This window comes from Globicephala melas, chromosome 10 (genome assembly GCF_963455315.2).
Source record: "Globicephala melas chromosome 10, mGloMel1.2, whole genome shotgun sequence".
Classification (NCBI taxonomy): Eukaryota; Metazoa; Chordata; class Mammalia; order Artiodactyla; family Delphinidae; genus Globicephala; species Globicephala melas.
Genome location: NC_083323.1, coordinates 67,143,946 through 67,163,899, shown reverse-complemented (window position 1 = coordinate 67,163,899; position 19,954 = coordinate 67,143,946). Strand labels below are relative to the sequence as shown.

General features: G+C 38.6%; 1 protein-coding gene across 2 annotated transcripts in view; it reads right to left on the bottom strand.

The window, feature by feature from the left end:
- Positions 1-19,954, bottom strand: part of NELL2 (neural EGFL like 2) — a 378,238-nt gene that overhangs the window by 119,833 nt on the left and 238,451 nt on the right. For both annotated transcript variants that reach the window (XM_060305603.1, XM_030835328.2), the window contains exon 15: positions 2,541-2,663. In XM_060305603.1, coding sequence (XP_060161586.1) covers positions 2,541-2,663 — 123 coding nt within the window. The remainder of the gene's footprint in view (positions 1-2,540; positions 2,664-19,954) is intronic.

The following is a 19,954-nucleotide window of genomic DNA, read 5'->3' as shown; positions in this document are numbered from 1 at the left end:
AAAAAACAGTAGCCTTACAAAACAGGAATCAGAAGTAGTATTGCACCTCATTGTAGCAATCCAGCTTGAAATTAAATCTAAAAAAAATGGCAGCTATCCTAGGCATCTTCTTAAGGAAGAAACCACCACCTAAAGAATAAGGTACGGAAATAAGAAATAATTGACTCCTATACGGCTCTGATCATTCTACACACTGTCCAAACTGTCAAAATACTAGAGAAGTGCCCCAACCTTCAAAAAGTTGTAAATCATTCCTGGTGATGAGTTAGCCAATAATGAGAATTTGATAAAGGAGTCTTCAAGAAGGGTCTTGAATCCCTCTGCCAAGGATAGGTCAGGATCCAGGATCAAGGGCAAAGGTACTGCATAGCCTGTTGTGTTAGAGTGGGTGTGTGAGTGAGGGGAGTTCTTCTGTGAGTAGAAAAAGAAGCCAAGCTCTGAGCCGCTGCAAGGGTGATCTTTTGAGATGCGCCGCCCTCAGAAAAGGTGAGAAAAACAAGATGGGCAGGATGGAGTACCCTCAGAAACTTCTGTTTCCACTTCCGCTTATTCTTTGACTCTGTAAGGCAAAGGCTGTTCCCTCAGCCTGGCAAGGCCTGTTGTGGATGAACTCTATCAGCCTGTTCCATGCCTGGGGCAAAAGCTTTTGCTCTAGTTTTCAGGCATGTGCTTCCTCTAATTAGTTAGGATGTACTTTCTCAGAGTGGGAAACTGTAGAAATCTGAGATTCTGCTACTGAGTTAAAGGAAGGGGCCCAAAGAGGCCATTTGGCTTCTTTGGTTCTAGGTCATAATCTGTCTTCATCCTAGGCAAAAACAATACCTAGTCACCAAGAACTTGCAAAGAGATTAGGAATTGAAGCCTCATGAAAAGAAAGGGTACACCCACCAGACCATGTGTATATCCTCCTTGGAGTAATTTGCAAGGTTGCAGCCTCTTGATAGAGAATAGGACTCAGTGATTCAGATCCTACAGCTAAACTACTTCTCTCTCAGCTTTTGATGTTCCCAGCAGAGACACACACAGGAACAGAGAGTCTTTAACTCAGGCAACCTATAGTCCTAATTTCCAGAAGAAATTTATAGACCCTGGAAAGTTCTCCTTCCTTCAAAGATAAGAATTATCTGTCTGCATCTTCTCATGGCTTCAAGAATTCTTTACGCTATAAACTTTATTTTTCACATTAATAAGGAGTGAGAGTCAAATGCAAATAAGAGTGAGAAGCTGTTGGGCTCCCAGATGAAATCTTAACTCTCTGAACATCCAGATGCTTTGGGGAAGTCCTAAGGTGCATTTATACCATCTATGGACTTGAAAGTCTAGCTTTCCTCAGGATCCATCCAGTTTCTGAGGAAATCTTTGTGGGATTTAGACTCCCATATGCGCAGGCCTTTACAATGCTCTAAACTACAGATTTCCATAGACTTTGACAGAGTAATCCTCTGGCCCCTCCCTATCTGCATCCACTGTATGACTGTAGACCAGGTCTGAAAGTCATGACCAAAGGACACGGCATTAGTAACAATTCCTTGTTATCTCCTGTCTCCCATATACATGTAACGAAGAAAATTAATTTTGGTAAACTCCAGGATAATGAACACAGTACATTTGAGGAATAGACCAGTTTTGAAGCTTAAAATGCCTGAATTAGACAAATGATAAATAAATCTATATGAGGTAATAAGGAATATGGGCTTTATCCTATGGAAGTTGGCGGAGTTTCCAGAATAGAACCTCCATTTTCCTTTCGAAGTGGGAGGGAAGCTCATCTGATGAAGGAAAATGAGGGCATGGATAAAAGAGTGAATTAATGGGATGGTGGTGGACTACAGCCGGAATACCCGCTGATGGAAATGAAAACCTGAGAATTATTGACTGGTAATGACAAACCAGGCAAAATGGGAAATGATAACACATAGAAACCTAAAATTCCCAGTTAATTAGTATTTAGCTCGAGAGAGAGAGCAGAGAAGAAGAGCTCTCAGACTGACCCCACATAGATATTTCACAGTGGATCATGGTAGTGAAACATGGGTTGATAGGGCTGCCGAAAAAAATACAGCTGTAATGTTTGGACTCAAAAAGAAATATCGGAACCTGGGAGGAGACTGGGAATCTGGATGAAAAGGACAGGTCAGAGAGATTAAAGATGAAAAACTGTGGAAAGAACAGAGTGGGCAAACTGGAAGCAGAAGGACGTGGGGTTAGATAATAAAAAGCTAAAGTTTAGATTTCTAGAGTGGAGTAGTTCTGTACAAAAATGCCCAGGACGTGATTATGGCTATGATTCCACTAGGGAGGAATAGAGGTGGAAACCACTGTGGTTGAGGTCATGGAGCATCAAATCAGAGTTGTTGAACAGTTTGGCCATTTAAACACTGACGTAATCCAAGAGGAAGCCCATGAGCTACACTTCAAAGTTCTCAATGTCTGTGGGATGTACCCAGAAGGCAGGTAACAGTGATGAGAAAGGGCGGAGGGAGGGAGAGACGGATTGCATTATCCCTAATGGAAGAGGTGCCAGCACTTAAATCTTTTACCTTTGCACGTAGTTCCATTCCCGGTATAGCCTGGCTTGCAAACGCAGTTGTGTCCTCCGACAGTGTTGAAGCATAAAGCATTTTCATCACAGTTGTGCTGATTTGTGACACACTCATCATGTTCTGAAATGAGGATACGTTTTTGTTACTCAAAGACAGATTTTCAAAACGACTGTGCTTTAAATTGCACCTTCATCTTTGTTATTGTATGCTATTTCTTTCCAACACAGACATACACAAATTACCTATTAAAGAAGAGCTTGTATTTTGAAGTACTGTATACTCCTCTTGAAGTACATACACAGTGCACACATCCACAAACCTTAAACACAAAAGGACTTGGATACAAGGCCCACCAATAGTAGCAAGGAATAGAAGGAGAGGAGAGGGAAGGATGGGGATTAATTCTCAGAAGTAGATCCCAGAGCCAGCTGTTTACAGTCTCAGCGGTTAATATTTGGGGAATTATCTCATGATATAAGTCTGCTACCTAACTTTTTCCTGTAGCATGGAAAGGGTGATAGGAAAGGATGTGTGACTGTATTGCTCCATGAATCCTGACCTGCAGGATAATGGACTTGAAGCCCTGTGGAATTAGATGCAGTTAGCATCTACATCCACACTTGCAGGCATAAAGATACACGTGCAAACTGCTGGGGGAATATCTGAGTTTCTTAGTAAGTTCCCTCTTTCTGCAAAGGAAGTACCACACTTTTATTAAAAAAGACTAAAACTTGCCTTTATAATATGTGCAAATGCAAACTCTGAGATATACAATCAATATACCTCCTTTAACTGTGTGTAACTTGACACTTTCAAAAGCACTGAATCATTTGATTCTCACAGCCCCGCTGTGAGAGAGGCAGAACCAATGTCATTATCACCATTTTAAAGATGTGTCAGTGGTGGCTCAGAGTGCTTCAGTAGCCTGACCAAGTTCATGGAAATATTAGGCAACTTCAGAATGCTAGCTCAGTGTTAGCAAAAATGTAAGTCTGAGGAATAAATACAGTAAATATGAGAAAGAAAACAGATCTAACATCGAAATCAAGATGAGTAGGAAATGAAATACAAGTGAGGAAATGCATACAAGTTAGTTCAGCCATCTAAAATCCCTACAGCCTCACTACTTATTACCCAGTCTCTTACATAAATAGTATTTAGGTCTAAAATTAAATATATATTTTAATACACTTACATTGATCGAGCCATTAATTCACTATGATATAAATAATCAAAGCAAGAAGAAATATTGCTTTTTCACTTTAGAACTTTTTGCATTCCAAACAATATGTATCTACGTATATATTATTCTAGACAACATAATAGTACTGTATCTGTACTTTTGGAAAAAAAATTGCCTTTGACATACGTAGCTGAGATTAGACTAAAATCACTTAACTATAATACTAAAATAGAATGCTCTTTGTTTTATTTTTAAAAAATAAAGATTAACATTTCATGATTCTATGTCCTGTGTTATGCAAGCACAAAGTTATGATAGTTTTAGCTATAGGCCCATAATAAAATCTATAAAGATTATTCCCAATTACCTTTCAGACAGATTTCAATCACTAAGGTTTTAGAATTACACAAATAGATATTCTCCAAATTCCTCGCTGAATTTCCCCAAATTGTATAAAATTCCACCTTTATTATCTAGAATCAGAATATTTCAGAGTTTTTAATAAATTCATGCATATTGATGATAGCTTAGGAAATGGCTGGATTACACATGGGTGTCCTATTGGGGATACCCTTGGACACTATTAAATATTGGAGGGACCAGAATGGGTAGCCCACCTACTTCTGGGTTCAGCTGCCTGAAGCAAAATAAAGCCACACTGTGAAGTTTGCAGCTGTTGCCAATTTTCTTCCCACTGCAATTCAAAGTGCTGCAGTTAATCTATAAATCTCTATACAGACAGCTGTGGGGCCCTTTAAAGACAGCTGCTGATTGATTTGATGTTGTTTTCATCCCGCCTTGGTTGCCCTCTTAATTAGACGGTACTGACTGGGTAGAGGAAGGGCCTAACAAGATTCAGTTTAGCAACCAGTATAATGTTTAACAAATGTTAACTAATTACACAACCTGGAATCTGGTTTATCCTTTACTCTCGGCGGCCACTGAAATGAATAAGTGGCTTCTAAGCAACTCACGGGTGAGGACGATTTTCAGGTTTTTAAATGCACTGGCGCGCACCTGTACATATATTGTTCCCTCTGGCTGCAGCGCCTGCCCCATGGATTCTCCTGGAAAACCCTTAATACTTTTAAAGATTACACTAAAATGGCATGTCTTCTGTGAAAACACCTTTCTCTCCCCCTCCCACAGAGCTGGGGCTTCTGTCTGTTTTCCCTAGCACCAGATACAAGGCTGTTTTACTATATTTTATCCTAAGTGTCTACTTCTCCTTGGTTCTCTATTTTCATGCCCCACCCGGGAGTGTGAATTTTTGGAGAAGAATTTTATATTTTTCTTTATATTTCATTTCAACATTCAAAGAAAGTGTCTTGAATAAATGACTGAAAGAATGAGTGACCAGGGACTTCCCTGGTGGTGCAGTGGTTAAGAATCTGCCTGCCAATGCAGGGGACACAGGTTCGAGCCCTGGTCCGGGAAGATCCCACATGCCGCGGAGCAACTAAGCCCGTGCGCCACAACTACTGAGCCTGCACTCTAGAGCCTTTGAGCCACAACTACTGAGGCCCGTGTGCCTAGAGCCCGTGCTCTGCAACAAAAGAAGCCACCGCATTGAGAAGCCCATGCATTGCAACGAAGAGTGGCCCCTGCTTGCCGCAACTAGAGAAAGCCCGCACGCACCAAAGAAGACCCAACGCAGCCAAAGGACGTACTTCCTGTACCGTTATCATTCAAGTCAATCCCAATTTGTTCAGTTGGAGACTAGACACCAAATGGAAAGCTACCGAAACCTAAGCTGTTTTTTACTGATTTTACTATGGTGGTGTTTTATTTGGTTTGGGATATTTCAAGTATTAATTAAGATAGCAGGACATATTCTGAAAACAGAAAGTATTAATTCTTTTATATTGTCACTTTAATTTTTTTCAAACTACTTAAAATAAAGTTGGTTATACTCACAATTATCAACTAAACTGTGATCTTAAGAAAAGCCTTTTAAAATGCCTGTACTGTAATCTCACAGAAGAACTAACTTTGACAGCCCTTTAAAAAAGAGAATGTGAATGAAGCAAGGAGCAAATATTCTATAAGGTCATCTCAATAAATAGTTAATTATTGCTGCTCCATATCGACTTTTGGTCAAATGTCAACTTCTTACTGTTTCCCTGACTGACATACCCCTAAGGACTCCACCACCGACCCACCAGTCAGCCTATCCATTTTTAATACTTCCTTCAACATTTTTAACATATAATACATAAAATTAAATAAAATAAGGAGGAAAATATTAAGACAGAATTTAAATCATTCAAACATTCCAGTGTTTGAGAAGAGCATGTCAGGATATAATTGTGAATGACTTCTAAGTTTTATTTCACATATATTGAAAAGGAGACACATCAGATCTGATGTGCAGAATATCCAATCCATAAGATCCAATGCTATCTTCATATCCTCAGATAAAATGTCACTGTTCATGTGACATGACAGTCCAAACAACAGCTGGGATTGAAACTGAATGCACCCCTTTCTTTTTCTTTTCTTTAAAAATATTAGCATATAATAATTTTAATCAAAATTTAAACACTTTTGTACCTATGAATTTTAAATTTAAATAAAATGGAAAAAAAGGAAAAAAGTTATAGAAAGAAAACATCACCCCTCAACAGTTCTAAACAAAAGTAGTATGGGTGTCAATTATTACAGTACCTTATATACAGAATAGATAATGTTACAGTGAGAGCTAGCAAAGATTTGTCCTGAGTGCCATATTTTGTATGCTCTGCCTCTTTACATACTATGTAAAACTGATTTCATACCAGTGACAAGGGTCAGTATAGTAAAATTCCTCTATGAAAATAAAGTAATAATATACACATTTGAATTTATCTAAACGCAGATGTTACATACAATAATACTTCAGTTTCACTGATTAACTCTTAACCTGTTTAAGCTAATGTATCTAAAATCATTTTAAGACTCAACACCCAACAGATCATCAGTCAGAATGACACAGAGTTGGATTCAAATTGGATTTTAAAATTGGTGTTCATATTGAGCTGTTTCCAGAATGAAGGTACCATCTAGAGACAAGACAGCCATCCTAAAATTCATACAGCTTTTCTCACTATGATCTCAGCACAGACATGCAATACACATAGCACATGTTCTATTCAAGAATTTCACTATGATACAAAAGGCAAATACTACAGAAAAGAGGAGTGAAAAGCAATTTAAATATATCTACATGTCAATTACATACAATTTTCTTCAATGTCTATTGTGTTTCAGGATCTTTTCAGGATTAAAAGTATGATTACAAATAGTAGCTATCCTCACAAAGCTTATAGTTTAGTTGGGGAGATAAGACAAAAACACAAGTGCCTTTAGCGCATGGCTTCATCATGAGAAATGCTGAAGCAAGGAAGTAATCTCTGTTTTAAAAGGTCATAGAGATCAAGGGAGGGAGTCATTCTAGTTGGGCCAGGTGGGAATGCAAGACTGACTTCATGGAGAGCAGAGCATTTGGCATGGATATTCTTTATGCATGTGTGGGCAAGAGGCGGGTTCCAAGCTGAAACAGCATTTACATACTTTGCTTCTTTTGTTTTTAGAATCTTGAGTCTCTTACAAATTTGACTGAACCTGAATGACTTGTAATAATCCCAGTTCTATTTCAGTGCTTGCATACCACATACTTTGTAATATACACTATCTCATTTAATCCTCATATTAATTAGGAAACATTATTTTTCAGAAAATTAAACTTGGCTTATAGAAGCTAAGCATCTCGCCTGAGATCACACAGCTTGGTAGGTGGTAGAGCTGTGAATCACAACATCTGACTCCAAAACCTAGGTTATCGATTGCTATGCAATAGGGCCTCCTGACATTTTATGCGTAGGTTTTCCCTGATCTATTTTTTTAACCTAGTGTTCTTTTCTGTAATTATCCAGAGGTTTTGAATGTTTACACATTACAAGTCTTCTAATGTTTCACAATTAGGAAGTTATCATCTCTTTATTGTATTTTCTAGTATCTTTTAACCTTATAGGAGCCTTATTAAAAATTATAGAACTCCTAGGGCAAAGCACTGAGGTAATTTCTGTTCATACTAAAATCCACATTTTCACACAGTTGAGAGACGTTTTCAAAAGAAAAGGAAGATATCAATATGGTCAAGTACAAACGCCTAAAAAACAAAGTAACCAGATCACAGAACTTGGACTCCAGCACTAATTCCCCCAGCTTAAAAATCTCTGGAAACTCAACCGTAATGTAGTTTGGCAACCAGATAACTCCAATGTCCAAGAGTCCTCTCCTCTGATACCAGTGGTCAGGCCCTAGTAACACTGTCCACTGCTTCTCGAGAATTCTGTTTTATATCCTCCAGCAATATACTAGATCCTTGGGTTGACACTTTTACACAGCAAATTCCACTCTTCTGGTAACAGAATGTAATATAGCTTCATAGCTGGCCCAATACCCTCAGAGAATCTTTCTTTTCCTCTGATAGATTTCTCCAGTCACAAGAATTATATTGTCTATGCTGCATCTTCTACTTTCCTTTCCAAATCTAGAAATGTTGGGAAAACAGCAGCTATCACAACATACAGGGGTAAGTTCCACAAAGAAAACTGTTTCACTTTCCCTGACCCAAGTGTTTCCTGGAATATAAATTTACAGTGAGCAAATTCTCTCTTAGAATGTAGCAGGATATGGCTCTAAACCTAGTGACAATCTACCTCAGGTCTTAACCTGGGAACAAGCTCCCTCAGGCTTAAGACTGAGTAAGTCTTGGAGCAAGGAAGCCAATGGAAGTGTAATAATCCTAGTTTATTGATAACACCATCAAACTGGATGCTTAGATGGGTGGTTTATCTCAAAAGTGAAGAGGTGCTTGGTTATTTTCCTCTTATATTTCCAGAGACCAGATTGCTTGCCTTAACATATCAATGAGGTTTGCAGCAGTTCATCCATGAGTTTCACTCACATGTGTCCCCACCAAAGTCAGTGTGTAGTTATGTGTACTGGCCTGTGAAGAGCTTCAGAACAAGACAGCCCATGGGTCTGCAAATGAGACCTCTTAATTTACTCTGAAAAGAATGATGACAATGGTGAGTCCCCGGATAATATACGCCATCTCTATTTCTCAAATGAAACAACTCTTTGGACTTAACCACAGTTCCTTAGTACATTCACAAGATAATTATTCTATGGCAGGTCTTTTCAAAGTGAGTACAAACTGAAAATAAAGAATGTTCTCTATTACAACTCAACGATTACTAGATAGTTTGGGGGTTTATTGGAAAGGACTGGAATTCCTTCCTTCCTTCTTACCCCTCCTTCCTGGTCTGGTATGTGAAGAACAATATTGTGCTCACTGCCACCAGCAAGACACATTCCTGAAATCAAAACATTTGTCCTCATGATTACTGCTTCGTAAGGATGATCGTTACAATTCATTAGCTTAAAATATCCTCCATCAGCTGTTCTGTACTAGGGCCCTAAGTAAATATGAAGACAAAGTAGAACTATGAGAAAATTATGTACTATTTTAATAAGCAATAGCAGGGAGGCAGTGTGATACATACGCTTTCCAGACAGGCTTTGAGATGCTATTTTATCCTAAGTTCTCAGTGGCCGTGTGAAAGTTAGCTGATCTTTCTAAGTTCAAAATGAAAAAATTAAGACCTATGTTAGGGAACTGTTACAAAGAATAAACTTCAGTGATGAATGTAAGCACCCTGGCAAATCATAGACACTCAACAACTATTAGTTACTTTCTCATCTTATTATCTACTTCAGTGGGAAAATTCATTTTGTCGTTATTAGCCAGACGATGTCCTCTATTTCAATTTGCAAAACCTAAATGTCTCACAGAATTTGCTCTCTTCATAATCTTCTCTGAAATCAAATACATTTTGGACATTTTTCTGGTTTCCAAAACTTCACTGAAATAACTTTCAATGGTTATATTAAGGAAAAAGAAACCTCTATCATGCTTACCCAAAGCTGTTCATTTTGTTTCTTATGGTTACCTTATTTACTCACTTTACATTACAGAGAAAAATCTATTTAGTACAATGTCATTTTAACAGAAATCTACTTTTACTTTTAACACTATTCAAGTAACTATAAGAAATTATACTTTAAACTTGCTCAATGTCTACAACAGCAGCAAACCCACTAAAACTCATTTTTAACACCCAAGCATTTCTTGTTCACTACTCAGGTTTCCTGTTCATTGACCACACCAATTCAATACTGACTCCTTGTTATTCTTCAGTTTGTTCAGCAACTCGGAATTTGTTCAGATTTCCTTCCTCCGACATGCTTGGTTTATTTTCTTCTAGTCTTTCCACTGTATGTTCAGCCTCCTTGCCTAAACCCTATTTGATCAAGAATCTTAACAACCAAAGCACACTCAAATTTCCTCTCTACCCTTACAGTAATTTCACAAAGTAATTCAAATTCTATTTTTATGGCAAAATCTTGCTTTGTCCTATTTGGTCTTTCAGGAAATAAGCTTTGTCTGAACACATTGTAGGGCAACAAAATACTTTTAACCATCAGTCAGATAGTTTTCATTTGTTCTTTCAACACACATTTATGAAACTTCTGCTGTGTGACTCTAGTGCTCCGGAAGAGGCAAAGATGCATCAAAATGGGATTTGTGACCTCAAGAAACTTTTGAACTATTACAGGATGGGTGATGTGAATAGATAACAACTGTGACATACTGCAGCCATTGTTTAGTGCTGTAAGAGAGAAAATACTAGTAATAATGACAATAGCTAATTTTTAAGTGCTTACTACATGCTATAAAGAACTGCACTAAGTGTTTTATATGCATTACCCCCTTCAGCCTCCACAAAAACCTTTTTAGGTCAGTACTATTATTACTCTTATTTTACAAATAGGAATAGAGAGCTTTCCCAGAGCAAGGACGCATCTTGCCCAAGATCACACAGCTAGGAAGTGACAAGGCCAAGAGCCTTCAATGTTTGAAAAAACTACAACCTATAAACAAAGATTTCAAAAGGCTTAAAGAGGAAGAGATGAAGATCGACTGAGTGGTATTCCCATAATCCTGGGAAAGTGTCCTATAACAAATAGGCCAAAAAAGTGAGTCTTAAAAGACAGGAAGGGTTTTAACAGGAAAAGGGTAAAGATGGGAACGAGTATTCCATATGGAGAGAGCATGCGTGCAAAAGACAAAAGCATGGGGTATGGTAGGGCTATTCAGCGTTTGAGCTGGCATAGGTGATGACTGACAGGGAACAGTAAGGAACAGTGTGAACAGGTCAGGAATACAGCGTGATTTTATCTGGTGGGCAACAAATAGCCACTTGCCCCTGTACAATAAAAGGTGGAATGATAAAATTAAAGTTGATTTTTAGGGAAATTAACTGTAATATGCAGATGAGGAGAGGCTAACTTTCCTTGACAAAGTAGGAGTCCCGTGTTAGCAAGCCAGCCTCCCTCTCTCTACTTAATCCTTCTTTCTTCCTTTTATTCTTCTCCTTTTGAATCAGAGTTAGATTATTGCTGAGAGTTGAGAAAAGAGTCTGTGCAACACTGGGAGGCGAAACAAAGGGATAAGGAAGAGGAAGGGGAGGAGGAGGGCAAGTGGAAATGGAAGAAAGCAAAAAGACGGAAACTGAGCGCTTATTATCCGCCCAGCACTGTGTTGGGTAATGCACCTGCACAGCATAAGGAAGCACTACAAGGACACAGGAAGAAGAGCTGAGAAGCTATCCCCCCAGATCATAAGATTCAAATCCCTTTAAGGCAGCAATCATGTCTTCCTCATTTTATACAGCCCAGTTCCTATGTTTTGTGGAATGAAACTGTGTTGAAAAGAAAGCCACTGGGGTAATATTAAGTAAATTATTGTTTCACTTATAAAATGATTCTAAGGTGGCATGAAAGCTTTCTTACTCTCTGCCCAAGAGTAGTTTACCTACTGGAAGAAGTTGTGCTGTTACTAGAAAAGAATAATTTTATATTTTCAATTAGTTAAAATTTATTTCTAATTGTTTGCTACATGCAAAGTTCTGTGAAAACAAGAGGTAGTAATAAGCCAGTGTTAAAAAAAAAAAAAAAAAAAAAAGAAAGTCTGCAATAGAATGGACCACAGTGATGGAGAAAGACGGACAGATTTAAACACAGAACTAATGCACCCCACAGTGAATCTATTTTTGAGTCAAAAGAAAGAAAGGTATTAAAAATAGCTCAGGTTTCAAATGTGGGTGACTGGGAAGATGGTGGTGACTTGAATAGAAATAAGAGGGCTTCTTTAGGGATTCTGTTATTCTTGTTTTAGTTTGGTTTGATTTGGTTTTTATGGAAAAGAAGAAAATAGAATTGAGAAGTTAAAATATAAAAGCAAAGATCATATTAGGAAATTGAATTTACTCTACTGACGGTGACAAGAAACCAAGCAAAAATTCCCCACCCCACATCTGTCAGATAACCACCTAGATGCTAAAGCCTTGGGTCTAATTCGTCAATCGCCCCCAACATCCAACAAAATGACTGGCACAAAATTGATCTACAGTGACTGTTTGTTAATGAGTGAATCAATCACCATAAAGTACGTCTCTAACATGTAAAACATTCAGAGATCTGCTAATGCAAACTGTTCAAGGTATGTATCCTGTAGTGACAAGTCTGTAGATCCCCTGCTTTCTCTTCCATTCTCCTCAGCAGCTTTGCTGCTTTCTTAAAATGCCTGCCCCATTCACATTCCCTCACTCTTGGCACATAACCTCCCAACAGCTTCACAGAAAACCACCAGGTCATCAGGAAAGAACATCCTCAGGTTTCCCACCCACAGCTGAATCTGTAGCTACGTGTACCAATAAGCCTTCCTTCCTCCCAAACCAGGAATCTGGGAGTCACCACAGACCTCTCTGCACTTCCTCCCACTCACTGCATCCAGGGACCAATTCATCCGGATTCTACTTCCTTGGCAATTCTCATCCCCATCCCCCATCTCCATATCCACTGCTCTGCAGTTGCCCATATTTGGGCACGAGATATCTCCTTTGGATTACTGCGCTAGTCTCATTATGACAACGCTGCCCCCAGTTTTGTACGTTTCCAAAGCATTACCAGAATGACTTTTCAAATAAAAACTGATATTGTCTATCTCTCCCCCATTCTCTTCTTCTCAATTTTTCTAGTGACATCCCATTGTTTTAACTACCCATCAAGGCACTCGTTAAGACTTTCATTATGACATTTTGCTCTTACCATACTGCATCATTTATAACTCCCCCATGGCAGCTACTTAGTAATGATGACATTAATTGATATTCTACTAAAGGCCAAGGATCATACCAGAATCCCTGTATATTTCACACATGCATCCTTGCTTTTTGCCCCAAAGGTCCTTCCCCACTTTCTTTGTCTACCTCTCCTACTCACCTCCCACTCAGATCAAACAATGATTCTTTCTTCAGAAAACCTTCCTTAAAACTCCATCAGTCTAATTTAGCTGAGCCCCTTAGGACCCATGGAGCCTTGTGCTTAACTCCATCACAGCATTTAAAAGCCACAATAGTAGTATTAAGAGTAAGGACTTTGGAGTCAGCATACCTCAGTTCAGATCTCAGCTCTGCCTTTTGCTAGCTGTCAAATCTTACCTTAATTACTATTTTTTTAACATCTTTATTAGGGTATAATTGCTTTGCAATGTTGTGTTTGTTTCTGCTTTATAACAAAGTGAATCCGCTACACATATACAATTATCCCCATATCTCCTCCCTTTTGCATCTCCCTCCTACCCTCCTTATCCCATCCCTCTAGGTGGTCACAAAATACCGAGCTGATCTCTCTGTCTGATTCCTACTAGCTATTTTACATTCGGTAGTGTATATAAGTCCATGCCACTCTCTCACTTCATCCCAGCTTACCCTTCCCCCTCCCCGTGTCCTCAAGTCCATTCTCTACGTCTGCATCTTTATTCCTGTCCTGCCTCTAGGTTCTTCAGAACCTTTTTTTTGGTCTTTTAGATTCCATATATATGTGTTAGCATATGGTATTTGTATTTCTCTTTCTGACTTACTTCACTCTGTATGACAGACTCTAGGTCAATCCACCTCATTACAAATACCTCAATTACGTTTCTTTTTATGGCTGAGTAATATTCCACTGTATATATGTGCCACATCTTCTTTATCCATTTATCTGTTGATGGACACTTAGGTTGCTTCCATGTCCTGACTATTGTAAATAGTGCTGCAATGAACATTGTGATACATGAGTCTTTTTGAATTATGGTTTTCTCAGGGTATATGCTCAGTAGTGGGATTGCTCGGTCGTATGGTAGTTCTATTTTTAGTTTTTTATGGAACCTCCATACTGTTCTCCATAGTGGCTGTATTAATTTACATTCCCACCAACAGTGCAAGAGGGTTGCCTTTTCTCCACACCCTCTCCAGCATTTATTGTTTCTAGATTTTCCAATGATGGCCATTCTGACCAGTGTGAGGTGATACCTCATTGTAGTTTTGATTTGCATTTCTCTAATGATTAGTGATGTTGAGTATCCTTTCCTGTGTTTGTTGGTAATATGTATATCTTCTTTAGATAAATGTCTATTTAGGTCTCCTGCCTATTTTTGGATTGAGTTGTTTGTTTTTTAGATATTGAGCTCCATGAGTTGCTTGTAATTTTGGAGATTAATCCTTTGTCACCTGCTTCATTTACAAATATTTTCTCCCATTCTGAGGGTTGTATTTTCGTCTTGTTTATGGTTTCCTTTGCTGTGCAAAAGCTTTTACGTTTCATTAGGTCCCATTCGTTTATTTTTATTTCCATTTCTCTAGGTGGTGGTTCAAAAAGGATCTTGCTGTGATTTATGTCATAGAGTGTTCTGCCTATGTTTTCCTCTAAGAGTTTGATAGTCTCTGGCCTGAAATTTAGGTCTTTAATCCATTTTGAGTTTATTTTTGTGTATGCTGTTAGGGAGTGTTCTAATTTCATTCTTTAACATGTAGCTGTCCAGTTCTCCCAGCACCACTTATTGAAGAGGCTGTGTTTTCTCCATTGTATATTCTTGCCTCCTTTATGGAAAATGAAGTGACCATATGTGCATGGGTTTATCTCTGGGCTTTCTATCCTGTTCCATTGATCTATATTTCTGTTTTTTGTCCCAGTACCAGTCCAGAAGCCTGATTCCTCCAGCTCTGTTTTTCTTTCTCAAGATTGCTTTGGCTAATTGAGGTCTTTTGTGTTTCCATACAAATTGTGAAATTTTTTGTTCTGGTTCTGTGAAAAATGCCATTGGTAGTTTGATAGGGATTGCACTGAATCTGTAGATTGCTTTGGGTAGTAGAGTCATTTTCACAATGTTGATTCTTCCAATCCAAGAACATGGCATATCTCTCTGTTTGTAACATCTTTAATTTCTTTCATGAGTGTCTTATAGTTTTGTGCATATAGGTCTTTCGACTCTTTAGGTAGGTTTATTCCTAGGTATTTTATTCTTTTTGTTGCAGTGGTAACTGGCAGTGTTTCCTTAATTTCTCTTTCAGATTTTTCAACATTAGTGTATAGGAATGAAAGAGATTTCTGTGCATTAATTTTGTATCCTGCTACTTTACCAAATTCCTTGATTAGCTCTAGTAGTTTTCTGGTGGCATCTTTAGGATTGTCTATGTATAGTATCATGTCATCTGCAAACAGTGACATCTTTACTTCTTCTTTTCCAATTCGGATTCATTTCATTTCTAATTCTGCTCTGATTTCTGTGGCTAAAGCTTCCAAAACTATGTTGAATAATACTGGTGAGAGTGGACAACCATGTCTTGTTCCTGATCTTAGAGAAATGGTTTCAATTTTTCACCACTGAGAATGATGTTGGCTGTGGGTTTGTCATATATGGCCTTTATTATATTTAGGTAAATTCCCTCTATGCCTACTTTCTGGAGGGTTTTTGTAATAAACGGGTGTTGAATTTTGTCAGAAGCTTTTTCTGCATCTACTGAGATGATCATATGGTTCTTTTTCAATTTGTTAATATGTGTGTCACATTGATTGATTTGCTTATATTGAAGAATCCTTGCGTTCCTGGGATAAACCACACTTGATCATGGTGCATGATCCTTTTAATATGCTGTTGGATTCTGTTTTCTAGTATTTTGTTGAGGATTTTTGCATCTATGTTCATCAGTGATATTGGCCTGTAGTTTTCTTTCTTTGTGACATCTTTGTCTGGTTTTGGTATCAGGGTGATGGTGGCCTCATAGAATGATTCGGGAGTGTTCCTCCCTCTGCTATATTTTGGAAGAGTTTGAGATGGATAGGTGTTACCTCTTCTCTAAATGTTTGATAGGATTAACCTGTGAAGCCATCTGGTTGTGGGCTTTGGTTGTTCAAAGATTTTAAATCACAGTCTCAATTTCAATGCTTGTGATTGGTCTACTTATATTTTCTATTTCTTCCTGGTTCAGTCTCGGAAGTTTGTGCTTTTCTAAGAATTTGTCCACTTCTTCCAGGTTGTCCATTTTATTGGCATGTAGTTGCTTGTAGTAATCTCTCATTATCCTTTGTATTTCTGCAGTGTCAGTTGTTACTTCTCCTTTTTCATTTCTAATTCTATTGATTTGAGTCTTCTTCATTTGTTTCTTGATGAGTCTGGCTAATGGTTTATCAATTTTGTTTATCTTCTCCAAGAAACAGCTTTTAGTTTTTTTTATCTTTGTTATTGTTTTCTTCATTTATTTTGGATCTGATCTTTATGATCTTTCCTTCTGCTAACTTTGGGATTTTTTTGTTCTTCTTTCTCAAATTGCTTTAGGTGTAAGGTTAGGTTGTTTATTTGAGATGTTTCTTGTTTCTTGAGGTAGGATTGTATTGCTTTAAGCTTCCCTCTTAGAACTGCTTTTGCTGCATCCTTGTCATGTTGTTGTCGTGTTTTCATTGTCATTTGTTTCTAAGTATTTTTTGATTTCCTGTTTGATTTCTTCAGTGATCTGTTGGTTATTTGCTAGTGTATTGTTTAGCCTCCATGTGTTTGTATTTTTTACAAATTTTTTACTATAACTGATATGTAGTCTCATAGCCTTGTGGTCTGAATAGATACTTGAAACGATTTCAATTTTCTTAAATTTACCGAGGCTTGATTTGTGACCCAATATACAGTCCATCCTGTAGAATGTTCCATGAGCACCTGAGAAGAAAGTGTATTCAGTTGTTTTGGATGGAATGTCCTGTAAATATCAATTAAGTCCATCCTGTTTAATGTATCATTTAAAGCTTGTGTTTCCTTATTTATTTTCATTTTGGATGATCTGTCCATTGGTGAAAGTGGGGTGTTAAAGTCCCCTACTACGCTTGTATTACTGTTGATTTCCCCTTATATGGATGTTAGCATTTTCCTTACGTATTGAGGTGCTCCTATGCTGGGTGCATAAGTATCTACAATTGTAATATCTTCTTCTTGGCTTGATCCCTTGATCACTATGTAGTGTTCTTCTTTGTCTCTTGTAACATTCTTTATTTTAAAGTCTATTTTGTGTGCTATGAGAACTGCTACTCCAGCTTTCTTTCGGTTTCCATTTGCATGGAATATTTTTTTCCATCCCCTCACTTTTAGTCTGTATGTGTCACTAGGTCTGAAGTGGGTCTCTCACAGACAGCATATATATAGCTCTTGTTTTTGTATCCATTCAGCCAGTCTATGTCTTTTGTTTGGAGCTTTTAATCCACTTACGTTTAAGGTATTTATCGATATGTATGTTCCTATTATGAGTTTCTTAATTGTTTTGGGTTTGTTATTGTAGGTCTTTTCCTTCTCTTTTGTTTCCAGCCTCGAGAAGTTCCTTTAGCATTTGTTGTAAAGCTGGTTTGGTGGTGCTGAACTCTTTAAGCCTCTTTTTGTCTGTAAAGGTTTTAATTTCTCCATCAAATCTGAATGAGATCCTTGCTGGGTAGAGTAATCTTGGTTGTAGATTTTTCCCTTTCATTACTTTAAATATGTCCTGCCTCTCCGTTCTGGCTTGCAAGGTTTCTGCTGAAAGATCAGCTGTTAACCTTATGGGGATTCCCTTGTATGTTTTTTATTGTTTTTCCCTTGCTGCTTTTAATATTTTGTCTCTGTATTTAACTTTTGATAGTTTGATTAGTATGTGTCTTGGCATGTTTCTCCTTGGATTTATCCTGTATGGGACTCTCTGTACTTCCTGGACTTGACTATTTCCTTTCCCATATTAGGGAAGTTTTCAACTATAATCTCTTCAAATATTTTCTCAGTCCATTTCTTTTTCTCTCCTTCTTCTGGAACCCCTATAATTCAAAGGTTGGAGCATTTAATGTTTTCCCAGAGGTCTCTAAGACTGTCCTCTATTCTTTTCATTCTTTTTTCTTTATTCTGCTCTGCAGTAGTTATTTCCTCTATTTTATCTTCCAGGTCACTTATCCATTCTTCTGCCTCAGTTATTCTGCTATTGATTACTTCTAGAGAATTCTTAATTTCATTTATTGTGTTGTTCATCATTGTTTGTTTGCTCTTTAGTTCTTCTAGAGCCTTGTTAATTGTTTCTTTTATTTTCTCCATTCTATTTCTAAGATTTTGGATCATCTTTACTATCATTGCTCTGAATTATTTTTCAGGTAGACTGCCTATTTCCTCTTCATTTGTTTGTTCGGGTGGGTTTTTCCCTTGCTCCTTCATATGCTGTGTGTTTCTCTGTCTTCTCATTTAGCTTCACTTACTGCGTTTATGGTCTCCTTTTCACAGGCTGCAGGTTCGTAGTTCCCTTTGTTTTTGGTGTCTGCCCCCAGTAGCTAAGTTTGGCACAGTGGGTTGTGTAGGCTTCCTGGTGGAGGGGACTGGTGCCTGTGTTCTGGTGGATGAGGCTGGATCTTGTCTTTCTGGTGGGCAGGACCGCATCTGGTGGTGTGTTCTGGGGTGTCTGTGACCTTATTATGATTTTAGGCAGCCTCTCTGCTAATGGGTGGAGTTGTGTTCCTGTCCTGCTAGTTGTTTGGCATAGGGTGTACCAGCACTGTAGCTTGTTGGTCATTGAGTGGAACTGGGTCTTAGCATTGAGATGGAAATCTCTGGGAGAGATTTCACTGTTTGATATTACGTGGAGCCAGGAGGTCTCTGGTGGACCAATGTCCTGAACTCGGCTCTCCCACCTCAGAGGCACAGGCCTGACACCTGGCCGAAGCACCAAGACCCTGTCAGCCACACGGCTCAGAAGAAAAGGGAGAAAAAAAGAAAGAAAGAAGAAAATAAAATAAAGTTATTAAATAAAAATTTTAAAAAATAGAAAAATTTTTAAATAATAAAAAAAGGAAAGAAAGAAAAGAGCAACCAACCCAAAAAACAAATCCACCAATGATAATAAGCATTAAAAACTATACTAGAAAAAAAAAGGATAGAAAAAATCCTAGGACAAATGGTGAAAGCAAAGCTATACTGACAAAATCACACAAAGAAGCATACACATACATACTCACAAATAGAGAAAAAGGAATAAAAAAAATATATCTATATATATTTAAAAAAAAGGAAGAGAGCAACCAAATCAATAAACAAATCTACCAGTGATAATAAACTGTAAATACTAAACTAGGATAAACATAAAACCGGAAACAGATTAGATGCAGAAAGCAAACCCCAAGTCTGCAGTTGCTCCCAAAGTCCACCGCCTTAATTTTGGGATGTATCATGATCTATTCAGGTATTCCACAGATGCAGGGTAGATCAAGTTGATGGTGGAGATTTAATCCTCTGCTCTTGAGGCTGCTGGGAGAGATTTCCCTTTCTCTTCTTTGTTCGCACAGCTCCTGGGGTTCAGCTTTGGATTTGGCCCCGCCTCTGCGTGTAGGTTGCCTGAGGGCGTCTGTTCCCGCCCAGACAGGACAGGGTTAAAGGAGCAGCTGATTAGGGGGCTCTGGCTCACTCAGGCCGGGGGGGCGGGAGGGGTGCAGAATGCAGGGTGAGCCTGCAGTGGCAGAGGCTGGCATGTCATTGCAACAGCCTGAGGTACGCTGTGCGTTCTCCTGGGGAACTCGTCCCTGGATCATGGACCCTGGCAGTGGTGGCTGCACAGGCTCCCGGGAGGGGAGGTGTGCAGAGTGACCTGTGCTCGCACACAGGCTTCTTGGTGGCTGCAGCAGCAGCCTTAGCGTCTCCTGCCCGTCTCTGGTGTTAGTGCTGATAGCTGTGGCCCATGCCCATCTCTGGAGCTCGTTTAGGTGGTGCTCTGAATCCCCTCTCCTCGCGCACCCCAAAACAATGGTCTCT